A 14,813-nucleotide genomic window follows, 5' to 3' on the forward strand; every position below is an offset into this window, starting at 1 on the left:
GACTCTTCTGCTTCCTTCTTTCACAGTTAAAGGGTTCTTGTGATTACACTGGGCCCACCAAATAATCCATGATAATCTCCTTATTTTAAAACTAGCTGATTAGCAATCTCAATCCCGCCTCCCCCCATAACATAATATATTCTTCAGCTTTGGGGGATCAGGATGTAGATATCTTTTGGGAGGCTCATTATTCTGCCTACCACACTTAAAATACATTAAAACACGCATACCCTGTCATTCAAGTAAGCATACACAAGAGCAGGTGTGTACCAGGATGCTCATTACAGTATTTTTTTAATAATAATAAAGTACTGGAAACAACATACATTTTGTTAGGAAATCAGCTTAGAAAATTATGGTACTCCTATAATTTTCAGCATGCTGAGGTTTCCAATGATGTTACAGATTTTATATGAACATGTCTTTGATAAAATGTTCAGTGAAAAAAAATTATAAAACTATATGATTTAGCCCAATCCCTGTTGTTAAAACTATATACATACATATGTATATACAAGTATGTGAAGGTTAATATACGGATAAACTGAAAGGCTACAAAACCCTGCATGATAGGGTGACTGTGTGCCTGCAACAAAAGAACTCAAACTGTGTATGTGTGTGGAAGTGCAAAGCTTTACAGATGCCCTAAGAAACGTTTTAAACCCAAGTTCATCCTATGGTGGTTCTCTTAACACTACGCTTTTTATCTTTTTCCATCAACAACAAATAAGTCTTCAAGCAAGCAGACCTCTAATTCCCTTTCCCTTTGAAGCATACCTCTAACTCGTTTTTTCTTGGAATATCATCTTCCAGTTGCACTTTACTGATTATCTTACATCTCACTCACCACAAAGTATCTCAAAGAAAATCGGGTTAAGTTGTTGCCTGATGAAAAACTAAATAATTAAGAGGCAGTATTAGCAAAACACATTCTAGTATACTGCATTCCAACTAAACACTGAAATACTAGGCCTTTGGGAAGAGAAGAGATGGAAAAAGGACTCAGTGCAGTCAGTGAACCCATGGAGTTTTTCGGAACAGACTGAGAATATTAATGCATCAATACAGCAATTCTTTAAATACAATGGATTTTAGAATGATGCTTCTCACTTAAGACAAACACTACAGAAGGGAGATGCCATTAAGAACAGTGAGAACAAAATGTTAGTCATCAAAAAGGGTCTACCTTATTTTTCTAAAGACAGACTTGAAAAACTTAAATCCAACGATATTTTACTTAATATTCCGATCTCTACCTGCACCCCCCTCCTGCCAATGCTACAGAACTCTTTCCCTCTCCTTCACTTCCATTCCATGTCTGATCTCAACAGGTGAGGAGTCTATAATGTAACTCCTATCGACCCAAAGTTATTTTCAGAATTACATGTATTCATTAAAACTTTCCCCTACATAATAATTTAATGATATTCCACATAACTAATTTTTGCCTAAGATGAGGCTACTTTCAAAAATATGGAGAGGAAATTTAAATCTTTATGTATATCAAAGCATAACAAAAACTTCTCTTTTGTCTTCATATTCTGGTAGAAACATATATAACAAACACCAGCCACCTAAATATAAATTACTCCTGCAAGACTAATGACCAAGTTTATTGAAAGAGAACATCAAACTCCCAAAGGAAATGCAGAATGAGATTTAGAGTTCCTCCAACACACTGTTCCCAAGGATTTACTCATTCTGTTCCTCTTCCTGCTGCACTCTACCATTCTTTCTTCACCTGACTAACCCTACTCAACCTTTAAGACTGAGCTCAAGGGCTCAACTACAGAAGCTTTCTCTGAACTCCCAGGTAGTAAAAGTTCCACCTCCCTCAGCATGGCAACTCACTCCAGTACTCTTGCCTGGAAAATCCCATGGACGGAGGAACCTGGTAGGCGACAGTCCATGGGGTCGCAAGGAGTCGGACACAACTGAAGGACTTCACTTTCACCTTCAGAATACTGACGGCATCCCTTGAAAACATTTACCTTGGTATTTACCACATGTAAATACCCCTCAGTATCAGATGAGAATGATCCCCAGATGCTCAAGTCACTTATATATTAATAAAATTGTATAGTGCTTGCATACAGCTTTTGCACATCATCCTCATGTATATTTCAAATCATCTTTAGATTACTTAGAATACCTAATCCAATGTAAATGCTATGTTGTCTAGTCGCTAAACTCTTTGTGACCCCAAGAACTGTAGCCCAGCAGGCTCCTCTGTCCATGGGATTTGCCAGCCAAGAATACTGGAGAGGGTTGCCGTTTCCTTCCCCAAGGGATCTTTCCAATTCAGGGACTGAAGCCACGTCTCCGCGGATTCTTTACCACTGAGCCACCAAGCAAGCCCAAATGCTATGTCAATAGCTATTAATACAATGTAAATACTATGTACACAGTTGGCTGTGCTTGGCAAATTCACATTTTGCTTTCTGAACTGCCTGAAATTCCGCCCCCCCCCCCATATTTTCCATCCACAGTTGGCTATATCTGCCAATGGGGAACCCACAGGTACAGAAGACCAACTGTATACTGAAATACCTGTGCAACATCCTCCCCCAGGAGACCACTAGCCTCAAGATCAAAATTCAGTTTATTTGCTTTTATATTCTTAGAGCTTAGCACTGGCATTCATAAGTATTCCATAAATGTTTTGCAAAAATGAAACAGAAGCATAAAAACTCTATTTAAAACCCGTTATGTACATTGTGCATTCAAAAACTGCTGAGACATGATCCCTATCTACTTCTAACTGCAGAGACAATTCACTTACATTTAAAAAAAAAAAAAAGTTGTTACAAATTTAAGAAATTATATGTACCAGATGACTGAAAGACATGAAATGCTACAAAGAGTCAATGACTGCAGCAATCACCAGGGTGGACAAGAAATGTTCACAGAGAAGGTGAAACTCCAGAGTGGAGGATAGATAGTACCTCCTACAAGTGAAATGGCTTTGGAAGACAGATTAAAGCAGGAGTGGATAAAGGATTTTTAAAAGACAACGAGTAGATTACTCTGGCTTCTGGTGGCTGATTCTTTTCAAAACGTAAGGAGATACCATGTGGCAGAGGTAGATGAGGGTCACTTTATGGAAGGCCAAGAATGCTGAACTAGGAGCTGCAGCAAGGGAAAGCCACATACAAATGCTTTTCAGGAATAACACAGAAGCAACGCAAAAGATTAACTGACAAGGGGACAGGTGGTAGGGCCTGAAGGAGAACCATAATTTAGTAAACATACGTAAATCTGCTTTTTAAAAACACTGACCACAATCTTATGAGATCAATGTCCAGTTTAAAGACAAAGAAATCAACCTCCAGAGATGCTGTTAGCTCAAAAACAGAAAACAGTGGGCAGTGCTTAAAAACCCGAAGTCAGTGCTTTCTTCTCGCTACTTGCAAGAATAGCAGGCTTCGGTATCAGATGAAGACTATTTCAAGAGTATGCATATAAACTGACAGTGCTGGAAATGAAGGAAGAAGAGACAACAGGAAGGCAACATTTTCCAAAGCAGTTTATGTATGGAAGAGGGTGAGGAAAACTGGGAGAACTCAAGGATGACTGTCAGGTTCTAAACCTGAATGGGAAGATGGGGAATAGCGCATGAATGTAGAAAAATGAGAAAACATGGGGGGTGAGGGGAAGAGAAGGGTAAGGATTAAGAGTTTACCTTTAAGAGTGTTCAGTTTGCTATGACAGAAAGACTTCTAAAATTAGGAATGTCCAGAAGGCAGTGGTGAAAAATTATCAGATTAGTCAGCACTGGGGGCTAATTTTCAGGCATCATACATAGCTAAAACTTATATGCTTACTGTATGCCAGAACTATCCCAAGGACTTTACACGTGAACTCACTTGACCTTTATAACTCCAAGGGCTAGATGCTGCTACTATCCTCACTTTTCAGATGTGGAAACTGAGAAACAGAAACCTTCAACAGTTTGCCCAAGGCAGCACATCTAGTAAGTGCTCTGAAAACAGGCAGTTGTGTCCCAGAGACCACACTAAACCAGTGTACCCAACTGCACTTTGTTCTGTATTATTTGCGTTTATGCCTGTTGCACTAGTTTATAAGCTCTCTGAACGGTGGGCGTGGTCTCTTTCACCAATCTGTCTCCATAGGAGTGTACTAAGCAGGTGCTTGATAGGTTTTAAATAATGATGAGGGAAGATGCAAAAGTACTGCGATTTCTGAGGGGGGACAAGAACGCTGAAAGGAAACAGAGGAGTAGGGCTATGCCTTTCGTTTGGTCACAAGTGGGGTGAGGTGGACCAGGAAAGTAAAGTAAGAGGCAGGGTAATTACAAACTCAGCACTACAAACAACAGAGCTTACCGAGTCCCCGCAGGCCCCTGAGTGTGCATCGCGGTAGCTCTGAACCGGGTGCTCATTATGTACTTACTTGTGGGCCTGGAGCGCCTGTGTGCGCTAAGCTGCTTCAGCCGTGTCTGACTCTTTGCAACCTTATACACTGTAGCCCACCAGGCTCCTGAATCCACGGGATTCTCCCGGCAAGAATACTGCACTGGGTTGCCATGCCCTCTTCCAGGCGTCCTTCTCGACCCAGGGATTGAACCCACCGCTCTTGTGTCTCCTGCATCGGCAGATGGGTTCTTTACCACCAGCGCCACCTGGGAAGGCCCTGTGGGGCCTGGTAAAACTACTTAGGAGTGTATTCTCATCTCATCCTCTAGAGATCTGGGATATATCTTGGCCCAAACTGAATGTTTACTGATGGGATGGACGGACGGATATGAGAACAACACAGAAAGACTGTGGAAAAGGAAAGCAAAAGTCCTGTGTGTGTGAGAGAGGAAAACCACCAATGGATGAATTTGGCCATTAGGTCTCTGGCACCTTTGGAAAGGTCAAATCCAACAAAGTGCTAAGGAAAAATAGCTGGATTACAAGGGATTAAAGTAAAGAAGATGGTAAATAAAAGGAAAAACATAGTATAGGGCAAACTTGAAATTGTTAGATTAAAGAAAAGCAAGGACGGACAGAGCTTAAAGGGAAAATGAGAACAGGCAAGAACTTTTAAGAGAAAGCTGAGTTTGGTCCATGAAAGAGAAAACTAGTATAGGCAGTGATTAAAAAGATTAAAAGAAGGAACACAGCACATCTGAAATAAGGTTCTAGAGGGAGTAATACATAATCAAGAACAGAGTCAAGGAAGGGATTCTGCAGGACCCCAATGCCAAACCGCTTTTCCCTTTTCCAGACCTCTACCAGCCACCAAGTCTTCAGCACGAACACTTCACATATGTCTAACTCTCTGTCCATAACAGAAAACTTAGAAAGGCCTGGCTAGAATTCCAATGTTATACACTGAATAAATTAATAAATTTTTTTTAAATGTATTTGGAATAAAGGAGACATGAGATGTTCTTCTTGCCTGAAATGTCAATTTAACCAGTATCTACTTTTAAAAGTCCCAACCATATTTAAAAACCCAGACCAAATCTCACCTCCTTCAAGATACCTTCCTCATCCCAGCTCTATTCGAATAAAGTTCCCTTCCCTTAAACTTGCACAGTACGTGTTTATCACAGCACTTACCAATTCACTCACTAATAACCTTTCTCTAGTATCTCTGAATTTCCCATAGGCAAAGCCCCTATAATTGTGATCTGCACATTAGTATTCAGTAATAGCCAGTAAAATAAAACACAATTAAAAAAATACATTTAAAACTTGTACAGGTTTATATAGGTAAAATCTAAACATGGTGACTAGCCTATTACTATCTAAAACCAAACTGCTAAGAGAAGCCTTAGCCTTATTTGTAACCTGCTGTTTGAAGGAGGTGGTAAAAAAATAAACCTAAGTGAATCTGCACTCACAGGGAACTTTTGGCAATGTGCTGAAACATTTTTGGTTGTCACGAACGGGGCTGAATGATACTGGCATCTAGTGGGGAGAGGCCAAGGATGCTGTTAAACATCCCATGATGCACAGAACTGCTCCCCACAACAAGGAATTATCTACAGCACAAACCCTGAGCAAAACTTACCTAGTCTACTGGAGAATCGTGATGTTTTTCTTACCACAGTCACCTACACTTAAAAAGTGGGCCTCAGGGAAGGTGAAAATAACCTGTCTAAGCATCTCCTCTTATGTGTTAACAAGAAAGGAGTTGGTTACAAGTTCTCCCTTTCTGTGTGACATGTTGGTGAAAATGCCACCACGGTAGTTTTCTGTAACTGTTGATTAAGTCCTTCTAAGTTGTAACTTCTCAGGCCATTGACGTCTATTCACAATTCAAATACAGCTTGATTACAAATTTTAAATGGCAGTATGTGATAACCACCTACCAAAATACCCACATATAGATGAACAATCCACTATCCAGAAGACATTTGCTTAATAGTCTATTCTCTGAAAAAGATCAATCAGTAAAACAAACCCACCTAAACTTTCAGGTGCTTATTCATGCCACCAGTAACAAACATCTGAAAGGCCACTAGCCCAGGTTGGATGCATGAGACAAGTGGTCAGGGCTGGTGCACTGGGAAGACCCAGAGGGATTGGATGGAGAGGGAGGCGGGAGGGGGGATTGGGATGGGGAACACATGTAAATCCATGGCTGATTCATGTCAATGTATGGCAAAAACCACTACAATATTGTAAAGTAATTAGCCTCCAACTAATAAAAATAAATGGAAAAAAAAAATCTGAAAGGCTAGCCAGGGTTAGAGATGTAGTTGCGGGCTGCAAATAGTATTTCTCCACCATACAACAAAACAGCCCTTTTAAAGTCTGAACTCTCATCCATCCCAAAATTGCCTCATGAAAAACCTGCTATACTAGAGGGTCCAGATCTTAATATAACATATCTTAAAATACAAAACAAAAACTCAGCAAGTGCTTCATCGACCATGAAGGTAATAACAGAAGAGCTGTTAGAAAGCAATGAAACACAGGATGGAAAAGGAAGTATACATTTTGAGTCCAACTGAAACAAGTGAAGCAGAAATTAACTGCTGAAATAATTTAGCCAGTTAATATCCAAGTAGGTAAAATGCTATTAACACTACTGCAACAAAAAACAAGACTTACAAGCCACAACAGAGGGTAATTTTTTTCAAACAATTTTACCAGGTTTGGTAAATCAGCCACATTTGGTTGTATTTCTGGGACCAGTGCTATTTTAAATCTTTAGCATCAGAGTGGGGAGGTGGGTGAATGGGTAAGGAGAAGACTTCTTGACCATGTCAATTAGCATCAGTACATGCTAGAGGACTTCTTGAACCTTCCAGCGACAGTGAATACCCAGTTCTGCATTACCAGATTCTTCCAGAATCTGGAGCCCACCCTATTTAGTATTTGTATTTCCCCAAAACGATCCCATGACCTAGTTCTCCTCTCCAGGAGAGAAAAAGACTCTGCTTGCTACTTTATTCAGTCCCATCCCCTCCCTTTATCGCCCTCTGTCTCAAGATTTAAAGTGACAAAATTGATCTTACAACACACTGGATATTTTAATTAGTATTTAAATGACAATCATTTTTCTGCTATCTCAGAAAAAAACCTTGGGGCTGCTGTATCTCTCTCCTTCTGGTAACAAAGTTTCTGACAAAGAACACGCTACTGGAATGCACCTCTCCACCCACAGAAGTATTATGCAGAAAATTTCTACAAAACAGATAAGTTGTAGTCCTTTCCTGTGAAGTGGTCTAACACCAGAGATCAACTTCAAGTGGATCCCACTGGAAAACCTTCAGCGTAAAAAGAATTAAAGACGAAAAAAAAAAAAAAAAAAGGAGATTATTGGAGTGAAGACGGAGGGGAGTATGAACAGTTGCCTCCCACAACCACAGCAGGTGTTGTTCAGAAGCACCAGTGGCCACCTTTTACAACCAGATTTGACCTGTCTGATATTCCCTATGGCTATGATCATTCTAAGTTCTCATCTTCCAAAACAACTTCAATGATGTCCTCCCTGTCTGGTACTTCAATACTTACCCAGCTCCATTTTTCCAACCTTGACATGTTAATTTCCATATTTCTATTCTTCCAAACGTTATTCTTTTTTTTTTTTAAACGTTATTCTTTTAAAGCATGATATTATACCTCACCTACTGTCTCCGCTATGGCCTATTCCCACCCTCGCCTACCCTTCTCAGATGAACTGTATTCAATACACCTTTTTCTTTTATTCAACAAAGATGGCGAAGTCTTTAAAAATCTTTCCATTTTGTCATAAATCAAAAAAGAAAACACTGAATTCTTAGAGTATTAAATTTCCAGTGTTATTCAGTCTAAAAGCCCCATATTTAAAACCATTTATTTTTATAAAATATAAAAATGTATTCTCAACTTAATCATTTGGATAGGACTCTAATTGGTCTATTTTAAAAAGTGACACCCCTTCCCCTTTTAACAACAAGAGTCATCATTGTTTCTTGCCCAGAACATCACCCATACAGAGGATAGGCTTATCTTTCCTTTCATCTGCATGCTATTTCTACAACTCAAGACTAATTCAGTCCCCGTGATGCTGACTTCCCTCTCTTTGCCTTACTGAGGCTTCTTACCTCATATCCTCACTTCTCACTCTTTCGAAACTGCCACCTTATTCCCTGATTTGCCACCACCCATTTCAACACCGGACACCCCAGCTCACTTACTGACGAATTAACTCAGCTGAGACAAAACTAATTTTCATCTACATGAGGAAGATCTGTAGCTGTACAGTCTAAAGACTGCCCAGTCATGGTCTTACACCACTGACAAAGGTAGACAACAACAGTGTTCCTAAAATGAAAGTCACAAAGAATAACTGCTATACCCACAACCACACTCACTCAGCATCCTCCCCAAGTTGTCTATAAAAACCAATGGTTCCATATTCATCAAAGGAAAGAAAGTGAATATAATGCTTCCCTGAAGACATTCTCTAGACTCTCACAGCAGATTTTAATTTTTAATACAATGTTTAAAGGTTACTGCCCATTTACAGTAATTACAAAATACTGGCTATATTCCCCGTGTTGTACAGTACATCCTTGAGTCTCTTACACCCAATAGTTCATACCTCCCACTCTTCCACCCCTATACTGCATCCCACTCTGTCCCCACTGGTAACCACTAGTTATATAGCACACTTCAAAAGGAGCGAGTATCTAAAGAAGAGAAAGAGAGAAATTCTGGCTGGTGCAAGTCTTATCACCTCTTCCCATCTCTGTTGACTATTAGCCCTAAGATTTGCTTTTATTTACTTAAGACAGATGAGCAAGGCTGAGAAAAGGTTGGCTTTCAGGAATCTTTATGTGATTCCAGGTCCTACGCCTATTCAATTTTGCCTGTTCAACTTTAGCTGGGAAATTTAGGCTATTTAAACATGTGTTCACTCTTATTCTTTTCTCCCTTCTTTAAAAAACTAAATTCATTGCCAGGTGTCTACTATTGATTTCACAACCCAAGGATAAGTCTTCCTTACCATGCTAACTTTAAAAACACAAGATACTTTAACATAGAAGCCTCTCAAAGCCAACTGATCTTCCCATTAAAAATACCATCAAAGAACTTCCTTGGTGGTCCAGCGGCTAAGACTCCAAGCTCCCATTGCAGAGAGCCTGGGTTAGATCTCTGGTCAGGGAACAAGATCGAAACAAAGACCAAGTGCAGCCAAATAAATAAATATTTTAAAAAACTGGGCTTTTCAAACATCAGTCATCATCATTTAAAAAAAAATACCACCACTCTCCTGATCTGCTTTTCATCATACCTTTCTAGTATCACTGACACCACCTTATTTCTGGTCCTTAACTGCCCACCACACAGATGCACCTTTCTAATACAAAGCTATGAACATGTGATTTCCCTTCTAAACAAACGGTCTCAGATTCCCCATTGTCCACTCATTTTACCCACACACTATAGGTCAAAGTATTCAAGATTTTTCTCTATGGGCACCTAATCAAATAGACTTTCCCTGATCACCCTATCTATATAAAACAGCACATCCCTGTCTTACTTTATTTTTCTTGCTAGTACTTATCACCACCTGGTAAACATATTTATCTGTTCCTATGTTTATTTGTTGCAACCTTCCATCAGAAAATACTTTCCCATGTTCACTGTTAATCGTCTACCACTGAATCCTCAGTGCCTAGAATACAGCAATCTCTCAAGACGTATTCGTGGGAAGAATGGGTGAATTGGGACATGCTACACACAGCATAGTTGGTCTAGAGTCAGAAGACCTATATTTGAGTTTTTGCTTCCACAAACCAACTGTATGATCCTCAATAATTTTAACTTTTGGGGGTTATGCTCTCTTCATCTGTAAAAAGAAGGGGTCAAACTTAATCTATGAAACTGTTAAGTTTTTCCAGCTGCATCACCTTATACTTATGTTTAACTGAACTGAATACTTCCCCCAGAGCCCAATCCTCCTTTCTATGTATCTCTGCTCAGTTTCCTTCATACGGATTCCTCCTTTGCAATCCACACTTCTCAGAATACTGTTTATCCTTAAGGTCCAATTTAAGTGCTGTTTTCTCCTTGAAGCCTAGCAAACTGCAAACTCTGTAAGAGGAGGGTGGAGTCTTACCTTCAGTCTTAGTACTCAGTACAATGCCTCCCATATAGGTGATCACCAAAATGACTGATGAATCATGTGTATGAATGAGGAAATAAAGGAAGCTTTTCCTGATTCACCCCAACTGCTCCTGTAATCTGCCTTTGGACTCATACACTTGGTATCTTCTATGATCCTTACCATAGTTTACTTGCCTAATATATACTAACTTGCAAATTCCTTAAAATTAAGGACTGTCCTGACAGTTTCCATATCTCTCCTCTACAGCATCTATCATACATCTTCACCGTAGTTGTATTTATTAAGCTTATCTGATATGTTAACCAACAAAGGGATAGCAAAAGAGAAAAAGGACCTTGAAATATCCCAACGATTCCACCTACCTACCACGCAGTCATTGGGCATACATGCTGTCAGTTAAACCCAGGTATTCCACCATACTTGAAAGATCTCATCCTTCTCTCCTCTACACACACTGCTTAATAAAACGATTACTACCTTCAAAAGTAGAATAGCTACCCTCATGTAGCACTTAACTATAAACCTTCTCTTGCAGGGATCCACTCACACACCAATACTTTCACTTCACTAAATGGCTAAAATGACTTTTCTGCTCCTTTCAGACTACTACCCCATCCAATTCCCTCCTCCACGAGGTATGAAACCACTTTTAAAATCATTTTACCATAAGCTTGCAATTCTTAGTTCTGCTACTAAAAGACAAAATGACCTGTTTCAGGGTCGTCCTTCCCCTTTTCTAAGCAGTGGCAACTCCCCACTTAGTTCTAGGCTCTTAACAATCTTCTTTTCCTGTGCCATCAGGATCTTGACCCCCATTTATCTCTACCTTCAAGTTCTTATTCTGCTTCCATGGAACCTTCCAAGCTGCACAACAGCCGGTGCAATACGCTCTCGATACCATTTACTTGATTCCAATCTGCATCTTCCTTCTCCACTGTGTATTAATCGCCCCCTTAACCCTCCCCTGATACACATCACACTCTCTCACACTCTGCACCCATGCGTCACTCTACCTCGACATACAAGTTCTTTACACCACTCTTAATGGATCTACACGACTCTCCGAATGGTATCTTCCGACGAATTCTAACCCAGTTTCTTCTGGGGAATCCAACCCCGGCCGTAGTACCTCTCTGTTTCCTCACTTCCTCATCCATTCCCTTCTTTATGCCCCCTACCCCCACCCCACCAACCAACTACAGATGACATTGTTTCTCAGTACTTTCAACCCCAGAACGATGAACAAACTCCAGTTTCCGGCGGCCTCCCCCTCCTCTAGGCCTCCCTCCCCGGCCTCCCCACACACCCCAGGTGTGCAGACTTCCACCTGGCCTTTTCCCCAGGCATCGCTCCAGCCAATTCCACAACCACACCACGTTTCCCCGCCACCGGGATCAGACTCCTCCACACATCAGACTTCTCCACACCCACCTCCATTCGGGGTCGCCGCCGCCTCCCCGGGCGCCTCCCCGCCCCGACTCGCCAGCGAGCCCGCGACCCCGGGCGCGCGCACACATACACATTCTCACGCTTCCCTAACCTCCCTCCCCGCACCGGGACCAGCCAGCTCCGCGGGAACTCAGCCCGGCCCGCGGAGGGGGGTAGGCACCCAAGTGTGTGCCCGCTCCGCCCCCTCCCGCCGAGCCTCCCGCAGCCCCCGCCTCCCAGCCGGGAAAAGAGAGGACACAGCAACTCCCCCGCCACCCCGGACGTACCACCTCTGTGTCTGTTGCTCCATGCCCCCAACCTTCGGCCCGCTCCCCCACTCAGTACAGGGCCGGCCTCCACACTCACCGGAGATACTGCGCGCTCTGCAGGCTCATCCTCCGCCGCCGCGTCTTCCCGCGAAGCCTCTGCGCGTCTCTCAGGCTCCTCGGAGCGGCCCCGCGGCACCACGGGTGCTGGCGGCCGCCGCCATCTTCCTCTCCTCCGGCTCCTCCTCGCTCGGCGGGGGTGGGGGTGAGTGAGGCGAGGGGGGAGGGAGCGGGGAAAGCTGCTCTCGCTGCTGCTCCGGCCCTTGGGGCGCAGGGACACTCCGACCCGGGAAGGGGGGAGGGAAAGGGAGTAGGGATGGGGGCGGGGGAAAGAGGGACAGCAGAGGAAGGAAGTGCGGGGGGGGGGTGTCTCTCGCGAGATTTCAGCGGCGCCGGTCCCTCCGGGTGACTTCCGCCTCTCTGTAGCGCTCCCTCTTGGGATCAGTTAGCCGTGCGGCGCTTGTGCGGCTGCTGAGTGGCCCACTGGAGGCGCTTGGTGGCTTCCGGCCAACCCACCTCTCTCCTCCCGCGCGAGGGGGCAACCCCAGCCTCACCGGGAACATCGAGCCCAAATCAATCGGGAGTTACACTCAAAGTCTTCCCCCGTCTTTCCACTCCGTCAGATTTCGCTCTTCCTTTTTTCCACTCCTCCACTCTTCCCGACCGGAAACGCCGCCTCTTCCTCTTACAGTTCCGGCCCCCCAGTCCCTCGTCTCTGGTCCGCCCTCGCGCCCTAGAGTGACGCTAAGGACCCCCTCCTCTTTTCTGGGGCCCCTCCCTCTGCACGCAGGGACACTATTGTAGGGGTTAGGGTGGAGCCCAGGGATGGAGAGAAAAGAAACCAATCGGATTGGATAAGCAGCTGCCAAGGCAACTGGAGGCTGTAGCTGTATTGTCATAGTAACCAATGTGTGAGGCTGAATGACCCTCCCTTGGCTTAGTGGATTCCCCGAAAAGTGCCTAGGGTTTCCCCTCGGCTTCCCTTCCATCTTAAAGGCCTCCCCCAGGTTGGGAATCCGGATAGTTCTCCTGGGCAGTGAGGTTGATTTTCTCCTCCCTTTCCCTTTCCCGCAGCGATGGGGGAGACCCCGAGGCATTCACCGTGGGCTTTTCCACCCGCCTATGGGCGGGAACCGCCTCCATAGTTTTCCTCTCCGTGACGGACGCAGGGAGGGCCGGGCCTACGAAGAAGATGCCGGGCCTGAAGGCTGGTGGGCGGCGGGCTGGAGCCGACTGGGCGAGGCGGCGGCGCTAGGCTGCGAGGCGGGCCAGGGGTTTCCCCATCACCGGGAGGGCTCTGGGAGGCGGGGTCCCGCCAGGACGGGGTCCCTGAGGGAGGAGAACGGCACACGACTGCCGAGATCCCTTTTCTGCCGACTGGGACATCTGACTTTCCCCAGCGGGTCGGCCCCTCACAGAAATCCCCCAGACCCCACCCCACAATGGCACTCGGCGACGGAGCCTCCTCGGGAGTTCCCCGCGCGGCCTTCACGAGCCATCTCCTGCCACGAGGAGGTCGGAGTGGGGGTGGGAACTCATCTTGGAAGGCTGACAAGTGGTTTTTCCAGCACTTAGGGCAGGGGACACGGTGCGAAGTTCAGGGCCGCCATCCCTCTGAGAGGCACCCCTCCCCCCAGTGGGAGTCCCCGTTGCTAATCAAAAGCAGACGTCCCATTTCCTTGCTCCTCTTCAAATTTCCTTCTTCTCTTGTCTGTCTGCAGTGTTTTAGAACTCGTCACTGTGTATCTTTTGGGTTGGAGAGGAAAGCATTGGGTAAGATGGTGTCAAGAAAAACAGATACTTGCGCGAAGTTCCAATGAAAGGTTTCTAGGAAATGGATTTTCATTCTTAGACCCAATCTTTTTGAATGATTATTATGTTTATTTTATCTCAGGTTTGAGGCAAAAAAAAAAAAAAAAGCACAGTAACGAATGGGTTCTTCATAATATGAAGTGTGATAAGTAGCTGGAGAAGTTGTCATCCTAGTGATTTGAAAGAATTATTTAGCATTTTACAAATTATATTTTCCATTGGTATTATGGAGCTGTCCCAAAGTACTTTAGGATGTGTAACGGATAAAGCCCTCCAGGAATGCCGGCCTCGTTTCATGGTTAAAATCAGAATTTTAAGGGGCTATTTTCTTTTGACTCGGTTGGGACACCTGATTCTTTAATGCTGGGTGAAGAGGCACTGTCAAAATCCGTTCGATACCGCAACTCACCTATTAAGAGACTGGACCAATGTTTATGTGTAAGTTTGGAGGAAATGAAAGTGCAAGCTGCTTGAAATTAAGTCCCAAGGACAGATTATCATTAACAAAATAGAAACTGAACTATGCCCCCTTGTGCTGCAAGCGTCTACTGTGATGTGGTGTGACACGCGGTTTGATTGCGGCTGTACAATGCCCCCTATCGTCCCTCCTCCCACCGAGAGGCCGCCCGCTCATGGGAAAGAGAGACACCTAGTGAAAGATTGTTCTCA

At 43.9% G+C, this 14,813-nt stretch overlaps 2 protein-coding genes across 9 annotated transcripts in view; one reads left to right on the forward strand and one right to left on the reverse strand.

The window, feature by feature from the left end:
• SMG7 (SMG7 nonsense mediated mRNA decay factor) overlaps nucleotides 1-12,500 on the reverse strand; it is a 78,252-nt gene extending 65,752 nt beyond the window's left edge. For 5 of the 6 annotated variants that reach the window (XM_043485505.1, XM_043485499.1, XM_043485497.1 and 2 more), the window contains exon 1: nucleotides 12,373-12,500. In XM_043485505.1, the coding sequence (XP_043341440.1) occupies nucleotides 12,373-12,401 (29 nt within the window). In that variant the 5' untranslated portion in view covers nucleotides 12,402-12,500. The remainder of the gene's footprint in view (nucleotides 1-12,372) is intronic. The other variant, XM_043485504.1, reaches the window with a different exon arrangement.
• Nucleotides 12,400-14,813, forward strand: part of NMNAT2 (nicotinamide nucleotide adenylyltransferase 2) — a 208,773-nt gene continuing 206,359 nt past the window's right edge. For 2 of the 3 annotated variants that reach the window (XM_043485511.1, XM_043485514.1), the window contains exon 1: nucleotides 12,400-12,537. The gene's annotated coding sequence lies outside the window, so the exon portion shown is untranslated. Of the gene's footprint in view, nucleotides 12,538-13,825; nucleotides 13,848-14,813 lie in introns of those variants that run through there. The other variant, XM_043485512.1, reaches the window with a different exon arrangement.

This window comes from Cervus canadensis, chromosome 13, assembly GCF_019320065.1.
Source record: "Cervus canadensis isolate Bull #8, Minnesota chromosome 13, ASM1932006v1, whole genome shotgun sequence".
Taxonomy (NCBI): Eukaryota; Metazoa; Chordata; class Mammalia; order Artiodactyla; family Cervidae; genus Cervus; species Cervus canadensis.